This window comes from Primulina eburnea, chromosome 13 (genome assembly GCF_022965805.1).
Source record: "Primulina eburnea isolate SZY01 chromosome 13, ASM2296580v1, whole genome shotgun sequence".
Classification (NCBI taxonomy): domain Eukaryota; kingdom Viridiplantae; phylum Streptophyta; class Magnoliopsida; order Lamiales; family Gesneriaceae; genus Primulina; species Primulina eburnea.
In genome coordinates, this window is record NC_133113.1 from 7,279,002 (window position 1) to 7,303,907 (window position 24,906).

Genomic DNA, 24,906 nt, shown 5'->3' on the forward strand with positions numbered 1-24,906 from the left:
ATAATAAAAATAAAAGAGACGAGATATAAATTATGCACAAGTATCAAATACTTGTGCGGTGCCTCAGGGCAAAATAATTCACTAGAAAAACTTGTAAGTTTACAAAAAACCAATACTAGTGAAAGAATCAAACAACTCTCTTATAAAGACGAGTAACAAATTGCATCCTAAACCACTACCAAACCGTATAACAAAACTATGTCGGATGCATCAACCGAGAAGTGAAAAATCTTCGAGACTCAACACACTAATCACAACCGTGATTCGGTGTTGTCTTTAGATGTTGGCAGCACTTCACAGCAACAAGTTATCAATTACGAGATGACTACAGTCTCGAAAAACTCTTCAAACTCCTTCGTGTCTCACCCTCTCCTTTTTCACCCTGTACCCCTATTAATACACACACACAGAGTTTTATTAGAAAAAAACTCCTTAAAGAATAAAGATCTCATATCTTAAAGATATAAGATTCCATATATTAAAGATATTATGACTCCCAAATCTACACGAGATCGCATAATAAATTAGAGATTATTCTCAAGTCTAGAAAGGCAAAACATTAGAGATAATTAATAAGGAAATTATATCAAGGAATTTAATTCCTTTCAATCTCCCCCTTTTTGCCTTTCGGGACAAAACACCCCAACATAGTTATACAGCTCAACTCCCCCTGAATTAGTCGATCAATGACTCAGCCAACTTTAGTTGACTCCCCCTGAATTTGACCGGTAAACCTTTCCTGAAATCAAACATCAGTGTTGTATGTTAGATGTTACAGCACTCGAATCACAACATCGAAAAACAGTTCATTAATTAGGAAAAGTTAACATCAGAGAAAATGCAAATACTTATTAATAACTACAGCCACCAAAAAAACTCAAACTTCTCATTCTCCATTGTTACTGCCCTCATCATCATCATCAGTTAGTTTAGCTCCACTGGTGCCAGCTGTATTATCTCCCCTTTTTTGTCCAGAATGGATACTCGCAGCAAGTAGAAGCTCATAATCTGCCACTTGATGTTCGTAATGATCAATGGTCGCTTTGGCATTTGCAATCTGTTGCCGACCATAGGCAATCTGCTCGCGAATGTAGGAGAGAGATAATGTAATATAACCAGGAGGAGGTGCAGGGGACATGCTAGTCAAGTCAGGCAGAGATTCCGATGTTTCATCAGCAGTGTTGCCAACATCCGGAGCAACACTGGAAGTCACCCAAGGCAGATCAATCTGTCTGTTGCCTTTAAAATACACAGGAGAAATCTTCAGGGAGTCTCTAACAAGGCAGAGATCTTCATCAATGTCCCTAATGAACCCTTGAGACTCCAAGATCCCATAGATCAGTGAGGGATATGGTAGCTTAGTCTTCTTGAAGTCCCCTTCAGCATATTGTAATGCTGTCCTGAACACCAACCTCCCAAAATTAAAGGCCCTTCCAGTGCCAATATTAAACAAAACCAAGGCTTGAGATCTGGTCACAGTGGTGGAATTTGTTGACGGGGTCCAATTCCAAATGGAGGTCTTATGTAGGACAGAGTAGAAGGAAGTGAGATTAGCAGCGCTCAGCTTCTTGGGATAGTCGGCGAATACTTGGATCACACCTCCAGTGAGCACAGAGGTGACATCATGTATGTCAAGATCCTCGTCAGCTTCCTCAAGGTCCGGAGTGTTGTAGAATTCATTGATCACCGACGGGGAGAACCTGTAAATATGATCCCGAACAAACACTCTCCCATACTTCACCGATTCCTCATGTCCAACACTACGCAGAAGATTACAGTAGAATTCTAACACCACACGGCGACAGTAGGGCATAACAGTGGTGACTGTGGATAGCAACTTTCTATTTTTGAGAAACTCAACCAGGTTGTATTTCCCATAGGCAGTGACATCGATATTTTTCTCCTCAACCAACTCTCTCTGAACAAACAGCGGCCATAGTGCCAGGGCATCCTAAAAATAAAATTTGGGAGAAAAAGATTTACTCACATCATAGTCAGCAGAGTCAATGTTGTGCTCGGTGTTGGCAACATCCACCTCAACACCGGCAGCAGCATCTTCAGAAGACTCGCTAGTTTCAGAGTCAATGTCCTCAGATGCATCATCACCTTGTTCCTCAGATTCAAAGTCAGATACAGACGATGAGGAGGAGTCATCAGAGGCACCAGGCCGGTTTTGCTCGAATTCCTTCATCATTTCTGAGTCAGGTCCATTCTCCTTAGCCATTTGTTTTCGGGCTGCCTTATCTTCTTTGAGCTGAGCAAGAAACTTTGCCAAAGATTGTTCATCATCTTCAGTTTCACCAGGAGATTGTTCTTCTACAGCTTCATGAGAATCCGCGAAGGGGTTTGGCTTTTGACTGCCAGAAGTAGAACCAGATTCCTTAGTAGCAACAGTTGGTTTGGGGCGAGCCACCAACTCAAAATCATCATCATTGGAGTCGTCTCCAGATGAGAAATCAGGGTCCAGAATAAATGGAACGGTGGATGCCCTTGGTTTCTTGGTAGGGACAAAGTCAGGATCGAACCCTGCTTGTCTCTTTGACTTACGGCGCATAGGAACAGGGGGAAAGGCTCTATTCACGGCCTCAAAATTTGGGGGATCCTCGACATTGATTTCGTTCCCAGGTTCACCAGGAGCGATCATTTCCAGCGGGATTGGTGCTTCTGGTATACCCACAATTTCCATGCCCACAACATCGGTTGCGGCTGTGGGTGTTGTGTCAGGTGATTTGTCGCCCATGCTCGCAGCCATTTCACTCCTAATGTCTTGAGGATCAAAGCCAGCCATCTGCAAAATAGAGAACAAGAAAAAAAAATGTGGGTCGAGGAACACAGGAAATCGCGAAGGCAAAGATAATATCCGAAAAAAAATGAATAGTGAGAGCAGGAGAAATTTTAGAACGTGCGGGAAAATACTAAATAGTAAAGTTATTCAACATCTATTCCTAAGTATTTAAGAACGCCCCTCCAACGGTAACATTCTTTCGAGCCGTGACTGCAGCCCTTTTCCAAATCAGTTTTTACTCTCACCCAACGGTAACTTTCTGAACCAGTGTAATCATTCTTTCAGGAAGATCAGGCAGGATGAAACGCCACAACGAATTAACCCCACTAACCGTTAGTTATCAAGGTATTTCAAAATTAATTTGGTTAGGTTATTTTTCGAATTTCATGAATTAAAAGCTGGTAGCCCACTGGACATGATGAATTCACAAAGCAGTAGTATGAATGACTTAAATTTATGCCTAAAATATGATCAAAAAATGAAATACTCACGCATGTGATCAAATTGTGATCAGTCTGTAGTTAGGTGTCGGCAACACCTCTTGGCAACACTCACAAGTTGGACTCAAACTTTCTTGAACATTTTTATTTTAGACATGGTAGCTCCCACTCTAGAGGAACGGTCTTCATGGGACTCCTCTAGGTAGCTTTTTCCATCTGGATTTTGACTTAGAAGTGGTAGCTCCCACACTAGAAGAACAGTTTCCATTGGACTCCTCTAGGTAGCTTTTTCCATTTTCTTCTAAACAATGTTTTTGTTCCATTTTTTTAATTCTTCTCCTCTTTTCTATTTTTCACCTTATTGCTCAAGAAATTTCTAAGTCATTGTCTATATTGGACAAGATCATGTAGTACACGAGCATCCTCAACAGCTTTACGACTTAGATTGAGCACACTCCATTCTTTAGAGAATTTTGATAGAAAGTTTGATTCGCAACTGAGAGAGCACCATTCAGTATCCTTCACTTGTACAGGCTTCACACAAAATAAGATGTATGCAATATGTCTAGCATCCTAAAAAAAATGCAAATGCATGCTGAGTGTTGTCCACAGGTGTTGTAACACCGAGGACAACATCCATGAGTGATCATTGTGTACACAAGCTGAGAGACTTCCTAAGATTGGAAAATCTCTCAAAATCCAATGGTTTTGTAAAGATATCAGCCAGTTGGTTCTCAGTTCCAACAAATTCCATTCGAATCATACCCTTTTCAACCAAATCTCGAATAAAATGATGTCTAATGTCAATGTGTTTCGTTCGAGAGTGTTGTACAGGATTTTTTGAAATATCAATTGCACTTGAATTGTCGCAGTATACAATTAAAGTATCACTGTTGAATCCGTAATCTTTAATCATTTGATTCATCCACAGAAGTTGTGAGCAGCAACTAGCAGCTGCAACATACTTAGATTCAGCAGTGGACAAAGACACACAATTTTGCTTTCTACTATACCATGACACCAAATTGTTACCAAGATAAAAACACCCACCCGTGCTACTTTTCCTATCATCTAAGTTTCCAGCCCAGTCAGCATCACTAAGCCCACTAAGTTGGTGTTTGTTTCTTTGGTGTACCACAAACCTAAGTCGACTGTTCCAGATATATATCGCAAAATTCTTTTGACAGCCTTTAAGTGAGTGACTTTAGGATCAGCCTGATACCTAGCACACAAACATACACTAAACATGATGTCGGGACGGCTTGCACTTAAGTAAAGAAGACTGCCTATGATGCTGCGATACTGGGTGTTGTCAACATCTGTTGCAACATCGTCTTTAGACAATTTTTCAGTCGACCCCATTGGTGTTTTCATGTGTTTAGTGTTCTCGGTAGAAACGTTTTTCACCAAATTCTTGGCATACTTAGATTGACATAGAAAGATACCATCATGCATTTGTTTAATTTGCAATCCAAGAAAGAAACGTAATTCTCCTACCATGCTCATTTCAAATGTGGTAGACATGCATTTAACAAATTCATCAACATGCTTTTGAGAAGAAGCACCAAAAATGATGTCATCCACATAAATTTGACACACAAAAATATCATGCTTCGATTTTTGAATAAAAAGGGTTTTATCAACCTCACCTCGTTTGAAGCCTAAGTCAAGCAGATATTCAGTAAGCCTACCATACCATGCTCTTGGAGCTTGTTTAAGTCCATAAAGTGCCTTCTTCAACTTGTAGACATGGTTTGGGTGGTGTGGATCTTCAAATCCTTTCGGTTGGCTTACATAAGCTTCTTCTTTCAAGATGCCATTCAAAAAGGCACTTTTCACATCCATTTGATATAATTTTATGTCCATGTGACATGCAATAGCAAATAAAAGTCTGACCGATTCAATCCAGGCAACAGGGGAAAATGTCTCGTCAAAATCAATTCCTTCGATTTGAGTATACCCTTGAGCAACTAGCCTAGCTTTGTTTCTCACAACAATTCCAGATTCATCAGTTTTGTTTTTAAAAATCCATTTGTTTCCAATAACATTCACATTATCAGGTCTGGGAACCAAATCCTACACATCATTCCTAACAAATTGTTCAAGTTCCTCATGCATTGCATCAACCCAAATTTCATCTTTTAAGGCTTCATTTATATTTTTGGGTTCCATGAGTGAAACAAAACAAGAGTGACTTACTTGAGAGTACACGGAAGTCATGCATACTAGTCCCATCATTTTGCGATAGTCTACCTTCTCCTTTCTTCTCGTTTGCATTCCTCCAAATGTTTCTCCAATGATCTGAGATGATGGATGATTTTTCTGAACCTTGCTAGGAATATCAATCTCATCATTGGTTACACTGTCATCATTCTCAGTATACTCTCCTAGTTCATCATTTGATTCTGCCAGTGCAGGTGTTGTCTCCGGTGTGACAACACCGGGTGTAACATCTGTGTTAGGCAGTGTCTCACTTTCGTTCAGCAGCCCATCAATATCATCCTCGATTGTTTTTCCCGTTAGATCTGCATGATCATCAAAAACAACATTAATAGACTCCATAGTCGTTCTTGTTCTCAGATTATACACGCGATAAGCACGACTATTAGATGAATAACCAACGAATAAACATTTGTCACTTTTAGAGTCAAACTTTGCAAGATGGTCTCGGTCATTCAAAACATAACATACACATCCAAAGACATGAAAATACTTGAGGTTCGGCCTCTTTCCCATGATGATTTCATTGGATGTCATAGTAGAACCACTCCTTAAATACACACGATTTTAAATATGACATGCTGTGTTCAAGGCCTCGGCCCAAAATCTCTTCGAAATATTCTTTGAACTTAACATGACCCTAGCCATTTCTTGCAGTGTCCTATTCTTCCTTTCGGCTATTCCATTTTGTTGAGGAGTCTTAGGGGCCGAAAATTCATGAGTTATCCCTCTCTTTTCACAAAATGATACAAAGTGTGAGTTTTCAAATTCTTTACCATGGTCGGTCCTTATCTTACCAACCCTCAGATTATGTAGATTAGTAATCTTAGCATGTAATTTCTTGAAAACATCAAATGTATCGGATTTTTCTCTAAGAAATCTTATCCAAGTAAAGCGAGAGAAATCATCCACACAAACACATGAATACTTCTTACCTCCAAGACTTTCCACTTCCATTGGACCGATAAGATCTATGTGAAAGAGTTCAAGACACCGTCTTGTCCCAAAGTGTTGCAACACTTGATGGGGAACACGTGTTTGCTTACCTTTTTGACATGCACCACAAACATACGGAATTCCAGAGGATAAACTAGGCATACCTCTCACAGCATCGTACTTACCAAGATTCTCTAATGTCTTGAAGTTTGCATGTCCCAATTTTTGATGCCACAAGTTTAATTCGCTCACCTTTGAATGATTGCATACTAAGTCTTCTCCAAGTTGATAGCAATTATCAGCAGACCTTGTACCTGTCAAAATACGAGTATTAGTATTATCAAACACTTCACAATTGTCTTTATCAAACTTAACATGCAAACCGTCATCACAAAGTTGGCTTATGCTTATTAAGTTTGAGTTAAGCCCTTCGACATAAAGCATATTGTGTAGATTAGGCAGTCCATCAACATTCAAGGTTCCTTTGCCAGCAATTTGTCCTTTAGCGCCACCACCATACGTCACATGACCACTCCTCAGTTCAACATAGTCAATCAAATGGTCTTTAGAACCTGTCATGTGGCGTGAACAGCCACTGTCAAAGTACCATATTCCTGCAATGTTAGTCTTTAATGAAGTATAAATAACGGAACATTGAATCTTAGCCTTTGGTACCCAAACCCTTTTTACTGTCGGTTTTCTGTTAGCAGTGTTGCGCCGGGTGTTATACAACACCTGTGGCAACACCTGTTCTGATTCCCATCTCTTGTAATCATCTCTCAGTTTAAAGCAGTAGGGTTTGATATGACCAGGTCTAAAACAATAGTGGCAGATAAAGTGGCGTTTTCTGGATTTGGACTTCTTGGTAGATATTTGCCTTTTAGATGGAGTACCTTTTTCAGTTTGTGTAGCACTCGAGGTTTCAACACTTCCTTTGACAAAAACAGTTGGTTTTCTCTCAGTATTGGAAGATTCTCCAATTTCGAACAGACTGTTCGGATAACCAACTCCAGCTTTGTCATTCTGTCCAATCATCAAAAGTGAATCAAGTTTGGATGAACTTGAATTCATCTTGGCAAGAATCTGAGTTGCTTCTCCAAGTTCCTCTTTGACTTTGCATAATTCCAAATCTTTCTTGCTTAAGATTACTTCAAGTCGTGAAATTTGTGACTTTAGCTCAGCATTCTCTTTAGAGAGAATTGCATTTCCTTTAGTTCTTTTGATTCAGTCTTCATATAATTCTTCGTACATCGTCTGCACAATTTCTAGAGTGACTTCATCATCATCTACCTCTTGAGTTTCAGACTGACTTGCCTCCTCAAGGGTTGTAGATTTAAGACATACTGAATTCGAAGAGGTGTTGCGGCCAGGTATTGCAACACCTGTGGCAACACCCAAAGGATTGATTTGCATTGAGCGTTTTTCATTGATCACAGAAGATAACGATGTGTGATTTTCAGATTCACTTGATCCTTGATCATCATCAGACTCTTCATCACTCAGGGTGACAGTCATGCCTTTGTTTTTCCTAAGTCGATTGGCACACTCATTGGCATAATGTCCATATCCCGAACACTCTCTACATTGCACCGAGTCCAGGTTTCTGACATTAGATTGGATTTGCACTTCGGTTTTTGGTCGAAACTGTCCTTTCATAGGAGTAAACTTTTGAGCTTTTGCAAAAGTGGAGTTATTGGGCAGCTCAGATTTTTGTCCAATTTTCTTTTTTTCTCTCATAGTCTTCAAATAATCACCAAATTTCTTAGTAAAAAGAGAGATCGATTCTTCACCTAAATCAGACTTATCCACCTCTTTAGATATTTGAAGGATTTCATCATAAGATTCGGTTGAGGCTTCAAAGGCTATTGTCTTCCCTTTATCCTTCCTTTGTAGATCAAGATTCATCTCAAAAGTTCTGAGAGAACTCATTTGTTCATCCAAGTTGATCGTTGAAGTGTCTTTAGATTCTTCAATAGCGTAAACTTTGACATTTAATCTCTCAGGAAGAGATCTTAGAACCTTGTTCACAAATCTTTCATTTGGTATGGGATCTCCTAGGCCATGTGGTTCATTTGAGAGTTGTCTCAACCGGCAGTCATACTCAAGAATAGACTCCTTGTCCTCCATTCTCAAACTTTCGAACTTTGATGTCACCATCCTTAGCCTAGTTTTACGCACACTTGCGGATCCTTCACAGTGCTTCTGGAGTATCTCCCAAGCATCTTTGGCGCATACACAATTGGTGATTAAATTAAACATCCTTGTGTCAACAGATGAGAATACAGCATTGAGAGCCTTGGAATTAAAGTTTGAAGATTGCACTTCATCGACAGTCCATGTAATTTCAGGTTTGAGCCGTGCGTCTCCATCAGCATCCTCGAGTTTTGGTGGACTCCAACCATCAAGTACACGTTGCCAAGCTCTTTCGTCAATGGATTTAATAAAAACCCTCATCTTTACTTTCCACAATGCATAGTTTGATCCATCCAACACGGGAGGCCTAAAAACAGTATTTGTTGATCCTTCCATAATTCCTTTTCAATCTGAAAACAAAACAAAACAGGATCTCACTTAGTAGCGTCAAGTGGAAGCACTGATCCCAATTGAAAGTTCTGTTCCCACAGTGTGAGTGTGATGAGGGTGATTGTTGTGTGTATCAGAAAGTAGGTGTTGTGCGTGGATGTTGTAACACTCACGACAACATGCAGCGGAAGTTTCAGTTTAAAAAGTTAACACACAACTTGAATTATAATAAAAATAAAAGAGACGAGATATAAATTATGCACAAGTATCAAATACTTGTGCGGTGCCTCAGGGCAAAATAATTCACTAGAAAAACTTGTAAGTTTACAAAAAACCAATACTAGTGAAAGAATCAAACAACTCCCTTATAAAGACGAGTAACAAATTGCATCCTAACCCACTACCAAACCGTATAACAAAACTATGTCGGATGCATCAACCGAGAAGTGAAAAATCTTCGAGACTCAACACACTAATCACAACCGTGATTCGGTGTTGTCTTCAGATGTTGGCAGCACTTCACAGCAACAAGTTATCAATTACGAGATGACTACAGTCTCGAAAAACTCTTCAAACTCCTTCGTGTCTCACCCTCTCCTTTTTCACCCTGTACCCCTATTAATACACACACAGAGTTTTATTAGAAAAAAATCCTTAAAGAATAAAGATCTCATATCTTAAAGATATAAGATTCCATATATTAAAGATATTATGCCTCCCAAATCTACACGAGATCGCATCATAAATTAGAGATTATTCTCAAGTCTAGAAAGGCAAAACATTAGAGATAATTAATTAGGAAATTATATCAAGGAATTTAATTCCTTTCAAGATCTATATCAATACCACCAATATAAGGTTTCCACTCTTTAGCCTCACTTCACAAATCACATCCGTTCTACTATACTCCAACTTCAGCAATTCAAAATTATCAACCAATATCAACAAATCAATCCCTCAAAATTTCTACAAATAATAATTCCCAAGTACAACCAACGCTTGTTGCTCCTAGAAATTCATCAAACACCTTAAATGCATGGTAAAATTCGAAACCATTGTTTTTCTGGGCACCAAATCGATGAACTCTAGTGTAAAATCTTGTTATAATGTTGTAGGAGAGGGCCAAATCCAATGAATATCCGAGTTAGAAGGGAATAATCGAATTCAAGTTGTCGGTATGGTGTCTAAACAAAATTTTTCCAAATTTGATATGAACCCTAACCTTGATTTCGTGATGATGTTGTGTGAATTGGCGTGAAAATGCTACAGTAGATGATACAGGATGGTGTGATGACAGTGTGATTATATTTTTTTTGAAGCAACACGCTAAAGTGTTGGAGATGCGGTCGACCGTGCACGAGAGGGAAAGAGTTTGGGCATTAGAGTTTCTGATTCTGTACCTAGAAATTAGTATATGTAGGAAACGGGCACTAATAGAGCAACTCCAACCCTTGCTCCAAGGTTTTTCACTCCAATCCAGCACCAAAAATGGTGCTGGACTGGAGTTGTCCTAAAACCCATTCTAGATGTGGCGCAGTACAAAGTGCTGCGCCACATCTCTTTTATTTTTTTTAAATTTTTTTATTTGTTTTTAAATAATTATAAATATTTAATATTTTAATATATATTAATTATATAATTAATATTTTTATTTTTTAAAATTTTAAAATAATTTCCTCTTGAAACTTAAATATTAATTTAATTTTTTTTAAAATTAAATAGATATTAAATTAATTTAATAAACAACCAAATTAAATAGATATTAAATTAATGGAATTATAAATAGTTATTATTGAATTAAAATTAATATTATAAGAATATTCTGAGAATTTTCTTTTTTAGTGTAGAATGTAGTGTAGATAGGTTGGAGATGAATTTAGTGTTACACTATTGTAGTGCAGAATATAGTGCAGTGGGTTGGAGAAGGGGCTGAGTTACGTGCGCTAAGGCGCCTGTTGTTCTGTATTTTAATTTCGAAAAATGGCTAGTTCGCGCTTATGCGCTGCAGATGTGGCGCTGTTGTCGTAGCATGTGCGCATTAAGATAAGGCGCGGAGGTGACATATTGTTGGTGTTGAGGCGCCGTATTCACTGCAAACTTTATTTAATTTTTGTAAAATTCCCATCACACATGCATCACAGAAACTCGATTTTTCTAAATCGGCCACAAAATGCTTAATAATAATAATAAAAAATTTAATGAAGAAAAATTAATAAAATGTATAAAATTAAAGGATGCGAATTTGGGTTATCTCCCAAAACGTGCTTAGTTTATAGTTTGACTGTCAATGGATTCAGTTTGGTTCTCATAATGGAATGTTGTCTATGCTCATCACTTCGCTCCCACGGTAGTGCTTGAATTGTTGATCATTGATCTTGAAAGTTCGTCCATCATTGCACATTAGTTCAATTGCACCATAGAGGTGCGGTGCGTCTCTATGGTGAATGGTCCTGACCACATGGACTTCAACTTACCAGGAAACTGTGCATTCTAGAATTAAATAACAATGCTTGTCGTTAAGGCTCGAACTCTCTTCGCAAAATCTGTTTGTCATGCCACTTTTTCTTTTATTCTTTGTAAATCTTTGCATTTTTGTAAGCACTATTTTCCAAAATTCTTCCATATCGCTTGTAGTAGCCTTTGTTCCCCTGAAATTTTTAATATCAAAGTTGAGTTTTTGACAGCCCAAAATGCTTTATGCTCCAGTTCTACAGGTAGGTGAATTTTTTTTTTTCCAAAAACCAACCTGTAGTGGGACATCCTAATAGGTGTCTTGAATGCAGTCCTATCTGCCCAAATTGCATCATCCAACTTAATTTCCCAATCCTTCATATTAGTCTTGATAATTTTCTCCAAAATTTTTTTGACTTCGTGGTTAGATATTTCTGTTGACCCTTTGATTGTTGATGAAAGACACATGCCACCTTATGCTTCAAATTATATTTAGCCAAGAGTGAGTTAACAATTTTATTGAAAAAATGTGTACCTTCATCGGTTAACATTGCTCGTGGTGTCCCAAACCTAATGAAGATATTCTTATACACAATTTAACTACGACAAGAGCATAATTAGTAGTGGTGGGAATAGCTTCCACCTATTTCAAGACATAATCAACAACAAGTAATATATAAGATTGACCAAAGGAAGGTAGAAAAGGTCTCACAAAATCGATTCTTCAAAAGACAAAAAGTTTCACATCCAAAATATTTGTTGGTGATAGTTTGTGTCGCCTAGAAATATTATCTACCCATTGACATCTATTACAATATATTACCAAGGTGTAAAAAATCTTTAACAAGTTAGGACAATAAAAACCAGTGTAATACCTTAGCTACTGTTTGTGATGCTCTATAATGCCCACCATATGGTGCAGAATGTCATTGCTCCAAAATCTCTTGTGTTTCCTCTTTCGTCACACATATTCTAACGACTTAGTCAACGCATCACTTAAATACATATGGATCATCCCACTTATATAATTTAGTGTCATGGAATTTTTTTCCTTTGGAGATGGTTCATATTTGGCCATAAGACAAAAAGTTAGCAATGTCTGCAAACCATGAAAGTTTAGAATTTACCTCGAAGAGTAGTTCGTCAAGAAAAGTCTCCCTGATTCGTTCTTCTTCTCTCTTGTCTTCTAATTTTAACCTTGATAGATGGTCAGACAATTGATTTTCACTTCTTTTCTTGTCTTTGACCTCGAAGTCAAATTCTTATTAGCACAAATATCCACCTCTTCAACCTTGGCTTTGCATATTTCTTGCCAATCAGGTAATAAATTGATATATGTTCAGTATAAAAATTAGATATGGTCTGAATTTTTCGAACGCAAAGACTGTTGAAAGCATCTTCTTTTCGTTAGTTGTGTAATTATGTTGTGTTGCATCCATTGTGCGACTTGTATAGTAAATTAAATTACTCTGAACATCTTGTCTCTTTTTTGTCCTATTACTACAACACCAACCACATAGTCACTAGCATCACAAACTATTTGAAAAATTCCTTCGAGTCAGGTAATATAATGATAATTGCATACATTAATGCTTCCTTGATCTTATCAAAATCCTGCTATCAATCATCATAAAAAATAAATGTAGTCTTTTTCTAGTAAGTTTCACAAAAGTTTAGTGATTTAAGAAAAATCTTTAATAAACCGATTATAGAATCCGACATGTCCTAAAAAGCTTCTTGGTCCTTTGACATTCTTTGGTGGTGAAAGTTTCTCGATTGCAACCACCTTGGCTCCGTCCATCTCCATTCCCCTTGAAGATACTTATGCACAAGAACAATGCCTTCATGGACCATAAAGTGACATTTTTTCCTAGTTAAGAACCAAATTATTTTCTTGGCATCTCTACAAAACAAAGGATAAGTTATGCAAACAGTGATCAAATGAGGAACAAAATACCGAGAAGTCATCTATGAAGAATTATACAATTTATTCTACCATGTCTGTAAAGATGACCATCATACACCTCTGGAAAGTAGCAGGTTCATTGCACAGTCCAAATGGCATCCTCCTAAATGCAAATGTACCTTATACACATGTGAATATTACACCATCATTTATCAATTTCAGTACTTCAGCGTTTATTACTTCTTTCATAGCTGGGTTCAACCTCATTGGATCAACATATGACGTATATGACTCATCCATCAAAATATTTTGCATGTATATAGTGTGACTAATTCCCTTAATATAAGCTATAGAACTTCCTGAGGCAGTTTAAAATCCGTCAAAACTCTCAACAATTTATCATTTTTATCCAAAGTTAGAGATGAAGATATAATTATCAAAAAAGTCAATTTTAGTCTAAAAATACATTACACAAGTGTTAATGTAACTCCTTTAATTCATGAGAAATATGGGATACCTCTTTAGTTGCATCTTTTAACGCTCCTCTTTTTGAAAGCCAACCACCTTTTCTTTCAGAAAACTATAAAGAACTAGTAATTGCTCTCTAAATTTCCAATCATTCTTATCCACACAAGATGTCAAACTCACCACACATCTCTCTAAAGAATCTTCCACTCTCTTTCTTATTCCCACATGAGACACACAAGAATCGATGATATCAATACTATTGCAAGTTCTTACCTCATTGTTTCTTATTATGGCATTGTAAATGTAATTGTTACCAAAGCCGACACCATTCATGTCTTCTAATGGCTTTTTGTGACTCTTGCTTTTTCTAAAAAAATTGAAGACATATTCCATGTATTTACTATTAGATCCAAACTCTTGTTCTCATTCAGTAGCGACTGCTAATATGCAATCAATATTTCATTTTAAATCTTTAACTTACTCACTTCAGCCTTAAGATCTTCACTATTGTTATTTTGTGAACAAATGGACTTATTGATTTGATCAGTCAAGCTTTTGTTTTCAATTTTGATTTTTTCGAATGATTGATAAAGTTTCAAATACTCTTTAACCATGTTTTTCAATACAATAACAAGACCAGTTCGTGTAGATTCTTTAGATTCAAAAGCAAATGCCTCATTATCGGTTGTGTCTAGATCAGCATCAGCCATCAGACGTTGAACCTTTTCAGCATCACTGTCATTATATTGGGTTTTTCAGTCAAAAGACTCCTAACTGAATTCTGCCCACTTTCTTTTTCTCTTTCAGCAATCATTGCCTTTAGATCCTTCAATGACTTCTTGCCATTCCTCTTGTGTGCATTTTCTTGTTATTATTGTCCTTGTTGGGCTTGGGGACACTTCTCAATGAAATGTCCAGTTTTTCCAATTGAAACAGGTCATGTCACTAATAGGTGAATCCTTCTTGTAACTTCGGTTCTGATTCTGAAGGTTTTATGACTTTTATTTTTGAACTTGGAAAATTTATTGAATAAATGTGATCGCTTCATTGCTCAGTTGTTCGGCTGATTTATCCTTAATGGGTTCAGCAACAGCAGCAGTAAGATCTTCGGCCGGATGATTAGAGGTGGATTTCTCTCCGCTTCTGGTTTCAAGCTCAAACTCATATGCTTTCAGATCAACAAACAATTCATGCAACTCCAACTAGTTTAAATTTTTGATTCTCTCATAGTGGTTGTTTCAACATATCAATCCCTCGGAAGGGCTCTCATCACCTTCAGAACAACTTCTCTATTGGTATACTATTTTCCAAGAGCTGTCAATTCAATAATAATACAACTGAATCTTTCATCAAAATCATTTAAAGATTCACCAAACTCCGTCTTCATATTCTTGAACTTTTGAATTGCAGCAATAATCTTGTTCTCTTTTATCTGATCATTGCATTGACAAAGCTGAATCAGTTTTTCCCAAATTTCGTTGGAATTGACACACTTTTTTATTTTACTATAAGTGTTCTTGTCTACGGTTTTGTACAACTTTTCTTTTGCCACATTATCCAAATTTGCTTTCTTCTTTTCTTCAGAAGTCCATTACGATGTATGCTTTTTAATCATCTGTGGTGCTCGATCAATAATGGAAACTACATTGTTGGATTTCGTAATCTTGATAGATCTGTCAGTGACGACATACCACATATCTTCATCTTGTGCAGCTAAATGAGCTTGAATCCCGATCTTCCAATCATCGAATTCCTCTTTGGAGAATATAAAAATCTTGTTGAATGACACCATTGATATAGATAGGCGCAGAGGTTGAGAAAATCCTATCTGATACCACTTGTTAGGATCGGTGAAGGTGTTTAGAGGGGAATGAATTAAACACCTCACATATCTTTCTTTTCAAATTTGAGTAGTGGTTACCTCAACTGGTGTTAGCAGCTGAAATCGTTTATCAAGCTTCAAATTTCAGTAGACAAATTTAATAACAATGGATAATGAGTCCAGCAAAATTTGTGAACCAGAGTGACGATCAGTAGACTTAGAGCAGTAAAGCGATAAAATAAAATGTAACAAAAAATAAATCACACGAGAGTTGTTTCTGGAAGTTCAAAGGCTGAATCATTCCATGTCTTCCTTTCTTCTGTTTCTAGAAGTTGTCCACTAAAATATTTTACTTTTGTAAACACCCACTTGAGTAAGACTTATAAACCGTCTATGGAAACTCTTATCAACAACTTCTAAAAGAACTTTACAATATTTTTTAGCAGAAAGACTCTTTCTCTCTGTTACAAAACTAACACCAATATATAATGTAAACTTGAAATAATTTTGATTGTATGTTCAGCACAAATTATATCTGAAAAGATCTTATATATCTCTTAAGCGTGTCCTAGAATATTTTTAGCAAAACTTTGAATCTCTGAAAGAATAATATATTGTGAATTGATTGAGAGTCTAGAGTTCTTGATGATTCTTGAAATGGACTTTTACATATGATTTCCAATGTTAAGATTTGAACTGTTATAATATAATCATGAAAGGACCATAAAGCAAATAATATTGGATACCACATGTAAGGTCTAAAATGGATGAGCCCATTACCCCTGGCCCATCACTAGCCCAAATGGAAGACAGGTCCATCAAGGGCCCAGGTATTCTCTTATAAATACCAGGTTTGATTGTTAATTCATTCATTCACTATATTGTTTGCAGCAGCGCCCTTAGCTGCTCCCCCCATATATCCTCAGTCTCTGACTTGAGCGTCGGAGGGGCTACGCCAGAACACCCTCCTGGCCCCCTCCTAACGCTCTTATTTGTGATTTCAGACCCAGGGTAATTTTGAAGCCCGTGTCGGGATTAGTGACGCTTGCGTGGATCGGACCCTAAATTTCCCGTGAGTATCACTTGGCGCCGTCTATGGGAAGTTTGAGTTGAGACGTAGATATGGTAGGGAAGAGAGGGAGTAGAAGAGATACCTCAGCTCATCGCGTCCTCAAAGGGGACCCGAACGGTCTCATGTTGAGACAAGACATGAACAACCGTGTCTCGAGATGAGACAAGAACAACCTTGTCCAGAGACAAGAACCGAGCAGCCCCTTCAGGAGACAAGGGTCGAGCAAACCCATCCCAATGAGAATGTTGGGAACTTGACTTTGGAACAGTTAGGCCAATTTATCACCTTTACAGTGGATGAGACAATGAAGAGGAATAAAGAGTCTATGTTTGTAGAAGAGCAGGCCGCTCGCCAGGAGCAAGAGGAGAATGTGGAGGGCAGTCAGAGTAGGGTGGAGGAGACGCGACCCCTCCCAAGTAAGGAGAATCCGGAGATGGAGGAGATGTGGAAGGAAATACATATGTTGAGGCAGCAGTTGGGGAGCAAAGCGTCGACACCCAAGATAGGAAGTCTTTTTTCACTAACCATTTTAGAAGAAGGGCTTCCTCCAAATTTTCGACAGTCGAATGTGGGAGAGTACGATGGACATAATGACCCCGAGGAACACTTGGGGAGGTTTGAGAATGCGGCTTTGTTGCATCAATATTCAGATGGGGTCAGGTGCAGGGTGTTTTTTGGTACGTTGGTGAGGTCAGCCCAGCAATGGTTTAATACCCTGCAACCCAACTCCATACAGTCTTTTGGGGATTTTGCTACAGCTTTCTTGCACAGATTTGCCAGCAGCAAGAGGCACCAGAAGAATTATTTGAGCCTGTTTGTGATGAAACAACAAGAGGCTGAAACTTTGCGATAATTTGTCCAGCGTTTCAACAACGCCGCGCTGCAGATACCAGCGTCCACTCCTGACATCATGATAAGTGCCTTTACCCAGGGACTTAGAGGAGCGGAGTTGGGGATGAGGAGAATTTTTATTTTCCTGCTAAGGCGTCGCCTAGCAGAGGAGTTAGAGGGTGAGGGTGGAGAATCTTTATTTTCCAGCTAAGGCATCGCCTAGCAGAGGAGTTAGAGCGTGAGGGTGGAGAATCTTTATTTTCCTGCTAAGGTGTCGCCTAGCAGAAGAGTTAGGGGTGAGGGTGGAGAATCTTTATTTTCCTGCTAAGGCATCGCCTAGCAGAGGAGTTAGGGGGTGAGGGTGTTGAAGTTTTATTTTTCTGCTAAGGCCCGGCTTAGTAGATGAGTTAAAGGGTGGAGGTGTTGATTTTATTTTCCTGCTAAGGCCCGGCTTAGCAGAGGAGTTAGAGGGTGGAGGTGTTGATTTTATTTTCCTGCTAAGGCATCGCCTAGTAGAGGAGTTAGAGGGTGGAGGTGTTGATTTTATTTTCTTGCTAAGGCCCGGCTTAGCAGAGGAGTTAGAGGGTAGAGGTGTTGATTTTATTTTCCTGCTAAGGCATCGCCTAGCAGAGGAGTTAGAGGGTGGGCACGTTGAATTTTGTTTTCCTGCTAAGGCCCGGCTTAGCAGAGGAGTTAGAGGGTGGAGGTGTTGATTTTTATTTTTTCCAGCTATGAACTATTTTAGCTGAGGAGTCAAGGGCACGGGGAAGTGGAAACTATTTCCCTTCAAAAGCTTAGTAGAGGACGTTGAAGATGGGGGCGACGAGGGCATACTGTGTTAGAAAAATTTATTTCGTTTGTCGTGAACGAACAATGTTTGCCGCTGCGAAAAATACGGGGATCGACCTGGGCGTGCTTGGGCGAGAGCATGTTTGGGCGTCGAAACGAGCTGGCGGATGAAGGGCGTGCGTACGGGAGAGCGTGCAGAGGGAGTGGGGCGAGCAGGCGTGAGGGCGAGCTGGTGTACTTGCGAGCGAGCAGGCGTGAGGGCGAGTGCTTGCGGGCGAGCGCTCGTGGGCGAGTGTGAGTGCGTGGGCGTACGTGGGCGAGCGTGCGTACGGGCGAGCATGCAGCAAGGCGAGAGGTGAGCTCGGGACACTCGACGAGCTCGGCGAGAGGCGATCAGGGCGAGCGCCCGGGCGAGTGAGAGATGATGGGCGCTCGGGTGAGCGTGGCGATGGGAGCGCTCGGGTGCTCAGGCGAGCATGGTGGAGGGCGAGCTCGAGACGCTTGGGCGAGCACGGCGAGATGGCACGCAGGCGGTGGGCGAGCGCACGGCGTGCTGCTGGACGAGCGCGCGGCATGCTGCGGGGCGAGCTCGCGGGGCTCTTGCATGGGACGAGCACTCGACTTGCTGAGCGTCGGAGCAGGTGGAGGCGGGGTTGTGTGGGCGAGAGCGCGGCTGGGCAGGGCGTGCGCGCGGAGAGGCTGGCTGGGCGAGGTGGCTAGGGCAGTTGGCGCGGGCGGTGATTGGTGAAGGTGATGATTGGTGCGGGCGGTGATTTGCGGGGTGATGTGTAAGCAAAGGAGAATTGTTGAATGTAACGTAAAGGAAATTTTGAAAAGACTAGTGAGCAGCAGAGCAAAAATGCACAAATCACATGTTGCATACCGAGAACAACACAATTAATCGAACTTCGAACCTGCGATTCAGTTCGACTCGGGAGGGGGAGACTGGTGATACCCCAGGGATGGGCTCATTACTCCTGGCCCATCCCTAGCCCAAATGGAAGACAGGCCCATCAAGGGCCCATGTATTCTCTTATAAATACCAGGTTTGAGTGTTAATTCATTCATTCAATATTGTTTTCAGCAGCACCTTTAGCTGCTCCCCCCATATATCCTCAGTCTATGACTTGAGCGTCCTGGCCCCCTCCTAACGGTCTTATTTGTGATTTCAGCCTCAAGGTAATTTCAAAACCTGCGTTTGGACTAGTGACACTTGCTTGAATCGGACCCTAAATTTCCCTTGAATATCAAACTTCAACATAGTGTAATTTTAGCAACAACTAATTTATTCAACAAAATATTTATTCACATATTAATTAAAATATCGATACATTAATTTTATGTTTAATTATATAAGATTATAAAAGAATAAGTAATTTAATTATATAATGAATAAATAATTTTTTTTATCCAGCTACAAATTTATAATTTAATATAGTGAGTGTTAGATCCCATAGTTTTTTTATTCAGTTACAAATGTATAAATTAATATAGCGAGTGTTAGATCCCTTAGTTTTGATGGTAATAAAAAATGACTTATTGTACTAGATCAAATTGCATTTGCATGTATTACAAATATTCGACCGTTCCATTGAAGATTCAAAATAAGTGGTTCAACGGATCTCAAGGTGCAAAGCTATCCAATATTTTTAGCTTAAGTAGCATATTTATCTATTTGGCCGCTCGAGCTTACAAGTTTGTGACATAAGATCACCAAATTGTTCACTCTATCGGAACACATTTGAAAACATTGAGTAAGTTATCTTCTAATTCAAGCTACACATCTTATAATGATCCTACCTACTTTATCAGAAAATTCGACTTACTGATCATGCACTACAAACAAGATGTCAGAAAATGGGAATGTTTAATAAAAACTCATAGCGCAGAGATAGTCACTTTGTTGTCAACGACCATTTCTTTTCGCATTTGAAAATTTTCAATTGCTCATTTATTGAAGTGTAGTATGAATCAAGAAAGGACGGAGACAACAGTGCTTTGTGTGAGAACCCGAAATTTGCGAATACAATTAAAGGGATTGGACAAATTCATTATGCATGAAATGTCCCTTGAATATACCAAAGTGACTTTTGGTATGCTTGGATGAATTTATTATGAAAGAGATGACCTTTGATATACCAAAGTGACTCTTGGTGTGATTGGATGAAAGAATGAATACAATTACTGCTTGCTTGGAATGCAAGGGGTCGGCCATGTGGAAGCTCAAAGGACAAAATCTCACCTATAAATACACCATTGTATGTTGAAGAGAACACACCCAAAATCATCACAAAAATTTGTCCCTCTCCTCTTTTATCCTCTCCATTTCGGCGTCTAAGGCAAGAAGAAAAGGGAGAAGGCTTCGTGCAGTCTGAGTGATCAGAAGATACGTCGAAGTGCTGCTAGATTTGATTCATAAATATAGGAAAAATACTGCAAGGTTTCGGTCACCATCTGACCGAGATTCAGCGGGAGTTGTACGTCCGGACTTGGAAATTTCGAAAACTACACCTTTGAACTCTGTAAGTTGGTTTTTGCTATGAATTTCTTTGTAACTTAAAATTTGTATGAGTATGACATGCTTGTATGTGTGTGTATTATAAAAATCTCGATCGATTTACGATATGTTCTTCTGGCTCGACGTTCTTTGAATCTGCTGAGTCCTCTCATAATTCTGATAAGTATTGTTTGATGAATCTGATTTTGTAATACATTGTTATGATTCGAGTTGGATATGGAATGACGATTGTAAATTATGTTATGGCCCCCACAGTGGGTATAAAACTGTATTTTGGCCTCATTCTTTAGAGGACTAACATATGTGGGACAATTTGACCATGGAGGACAAGATGAATAACAGTATTCCTTTTGTTCTTATCTGATCTGTTCTGAATTGTTCTGATAAGTTCTGTTTCACCCTTCGAGTCTGATTTGGTTAATGTTTGATATGATAAATTTTGAAAGTCTGTTAAAAGATGTTTTAAAATTATCTTTATATGTATTTGTGGTAATCGATCGCCCCCCACTTGCTGAGTGTTTCCCAAATCACTTACCCCTTACATCTCTCCCCATATAAGAATGAAGAACAATTGAACGAGGAAGAACATGAGACGTTCCAGGGCTGGTGATCACACCAAAAGATCTAGACTCAAGACTTTGTATTTATTTCGCTTCCGCAATTCTGATGTAATTTTCATTTTGTTGTCATTGTAAAGACAATATTTATTTATGAAAAAGACTAGTGTTTGGCTATTTGCTGCGAGGCTTAATTGTTTTCATGTAAATTGATAAACAATGCCGGATGTCACCGAAGCCTCAGTCTCGGGGCGTGACATTTTGCATTAATGAGCTACAGTCGAACATTGAACGGGAAGATGCAAAGAGCACTATAAATAGAGGATTCCAAGAAAAGCTTCACACGACACAACAAATTTGACGGACATTCGAAGCAATATTTCAAGTTTGCAATCTCTGAAAAATTTATATGGATTCTTCATACTCATATCAGCTACTGCTCAATAGACATCGTTTCAAAGAACATACATCAGATCATCTAGGGCTTTTGTAAATTACTCAATTGTTTTTGTCAAGACCGTTTGAGGGGTTGCTCGACAATTTGAATTTGATGATTCATTTTTTCTATATATTTATGTTGTATTGGTTGTGAGAATTGTTGTGTCAACCGTTTGTGAAAGTTAAACTATGATTTTCAACTTAGATAGTTGATAAGTCGTAAGGTTGAATCAAGTTGCTATAAACAGTTATAGAACTAAAGTCTTTTTGTAAAATTCTTCCTAAGTAGAAGAACGAGTGATATAAGAGCTTGAGTCTCCGAACATCCATAAAAATCCTTGTTCCATTTCATTTATTTTAATTATTCATTTGCTGATTTCTTGGTTTAAATCGTTTTTTTTTTCTTTTTTTTTGTGTGTTATTGCTGGTAGCAAGTTCCCTCCACATTTATCTAGAACATTGAAAGGAACTTGTTTGTAGAAATGTCATACTTAAATCCTGAAAAAAAAAATAGAAATGCTATACTTCAAGATTGATTTCTTCTTTCACAAATTCGTTGCCTTTACTTAAGAAATAAAATCGAAAACCCGAAGATTCTCATCCATGGAATTTTAATTCATACATCCATCAACATAAATCCCTTATTTTTATGGTTTATATTTCATTATTTGAATGATCTTAAATTTATAAAAATTAACACACAATAAATAATTATTTATTTCATTCAACACGAAAGACTACGACACATGCAACAAAGTATTTCAACTTTTATGCCTGAGAAGATACTCCGTGAATTTGTCTAGGTATCCATCATGTATCTCTCGCTCACCAAGAACTGCACTTGCTTCCTTAGCTTTGTCCCTAAATTTCTGCCCAACATCTTCAACCATCACCATTCTTATACACTGCGCTACCGAATCTCTCGTGAACGATCCGTCTTCGTCGTTACGTTGTATTTCCATACCTATCTGCTTTTCCTCTAAAATCCTAGCGTTCATCCACAGATCCCCCAACAATGGTAGCATAACCAGGGGTATGCCGTACATGAGCGCCTCGAACGTCGAAGTGGTTCCACAGTGAGTCAAGAATGCACCAACCGAAGCATGCTTAAGTATCTTCACCTGTGGTGCCCAATCTATCCAAACAAGCCCTCGTCCCTTTACTCTCTCCTCGAATCCCTCGGGTAGGTGTATTTTGTCCCTCCTTGATAACGCCGGCCTTCGGAAAACCCAAAGGAAAGGAACTTGAGATAGTTCGAGCCCGTGCGCTAGTTCGTCGAGTTGATCTTGATTCGGCGTTACTTCTGTTCCAAATGCAATGTACAGAACAGAGCCTTTGGTTTGTTTGTGGAGCCACTCTTTGATTGAAATCCACGACGTTTCGGAATCATCTTCCTTGGTTTCTTGTACATGGGGTGGCAAGAATCCGATTGGGATCACTTCTTGTGGATAAAGATTAGGCAGCAGATTGAACCACTCGGTGTCAAACTCATTGCAGTGTCGCATTATTATTGCATCGGATTTCAACAACGCAACGCCCGCCCGATACCCATCAGAGAAGCCCGACCCGTTGGGTTCGCTTAATCTAAGGATTTCTTTGGCTTCGTGGTATTTCCATGCCACCTTGGTATGAAATGTGACCCATTCTGGAGCAATCATGAACTCTTCTGGCCTCCTTCTGCCCTCGAACCCATTTATAAAACCCTCGGCTTTCCCCACCCAAGCCAAGACCCAAGCTTGGAAAATCCAAAACATGACTCGCGAAATACCAAGATCGATCGCAATCGGAGGCAGCCAATGAGCAGAAAAATCGTAAACAACGGCGTCCGCCCGGGAATTCGTCAGAAACCGAGCCACAGCAGGCTCCATCAAGTCGTAAGCTTTTTTCAGAAAGTCAACCTCTTCATTTCCGATATCCATGGTGGCCTCTGCGTTCTCCGGGAGTCCTTCAACTAGGGGTAATGGGATTTTGACGAAAGTTATGGAAGATGCTACGTTTGAACGGAGTTTTGGGAGGCGATCGATATTTCGTGGGGTAGAAATGAAGGAGATTTTGTGACCCTTTCGAGCTATAGCTTCGGAGAGCTCGAAGAACGGAATGATGTGCCCAAAAGCCAGCCATGGGAACATCACGATGTGTAGCTTCCGATCATCAGCCATTGTTGATCGCTAGCTCGTGGATGCAGCACCACTCCAACAAGATCCGTCCCGGTGAGATAATCACGCGGTTTAAAATGACATTATGTTTTTTTAAGGATCTGCTTTAATAAAGAAATTATTAATCATTCGGCGTATAAAAAAATCAAAAAAAATCTTTGGGTAAAACAAAAAAAAGATCCGATGATGTATATTAAACAATATAATAATGATAAAGAATATATCATATAATTAAATTTATACTATATAAATTTTGTTATTATCTCATGATATTTTGTATCAATTATAAATTTTTTGTATTATAAAAAATATTGTATAATTTTAGTTATACGTATAAAATTAATCCAAACATTAATTTGGATACTTCTTTCTATTGATATTTACTATTTAGTGAGACTTATGGGATTGTTATATAAGTAGGTTTTTTGTGAGATGGTCTCACGAATCTTTATCTATGAGACAGGTCAACCATATCGATATTTACAATAAAAAATAACACTCTTAGCATAAAAAATAATACTTTTTCATGGATGACCTAAACAAGAGGGATGTCTCACAAAATACGACCCGTAAGACCGTCTCACACAAATTTTTGCCTTCTTATATTATGTTGGTACAATCACGCTTTGTAGCATTAGCATTCAGCAAGACATGAACAAAATAATTTTAACACCTTACTCAGCCTTTAAATAATAGAGATATACACACTTCCATTCTTCTTTTTCTTCTTTTTTATGGATATCAAGTCGTACGAAAAGTTTTGATGTGAATAAGGAAATGGTTTTTATGAAATCCCCATTGTAAACAACGACAACTATATTTGACTTGCCGATGAAACCGAAGTTATCTAGGATGTTTTCTTGGACGGATATGAGCCAATTATGTGACAATGGCCTGCACTTTGATGGTGATTCGTTTTCCTTGAAGAGTAGTTGCCAATTGTTTTAGGAGAAAATTATATAACAACATTTACCAGATCAATTTCAAATAATTT

General features: G+C 38.7%; 1 protein-coding gene across 2 annotated transcripts in view; it reads right to left on the minus strand.

Annotated features, from left to right (window-relative positions):
* LOC140808943 (UDP-glycosyltransferase 91C1-like) overlaps nucleotides 1–24,010 on the minus strand; it is an 80,935-nt gene extending 56,925 nt beyond the window's left edge. For both annotated transcript variants that reach the window (XM_073166337.1, XM_073166336.1), the window contains exon 1: nucleotides 22,486–24,010. In XM_073166337.1, coding sequence (XP_073022438.1) covers nucleotides 22,518–23,915 — 1,398 coding nt within the window. In that variant the 5' untranslated portion in view covers nucleotides 23,916–24,010 and the 3' untranslated portion in view covers nucleotides 22,486–22,517. The remainder of the gene's footprint in view (nucleotides 1–22,485) is intronic.
* Nucleotides 24,011–24,906: the final 896 nt, after the last annotated feature.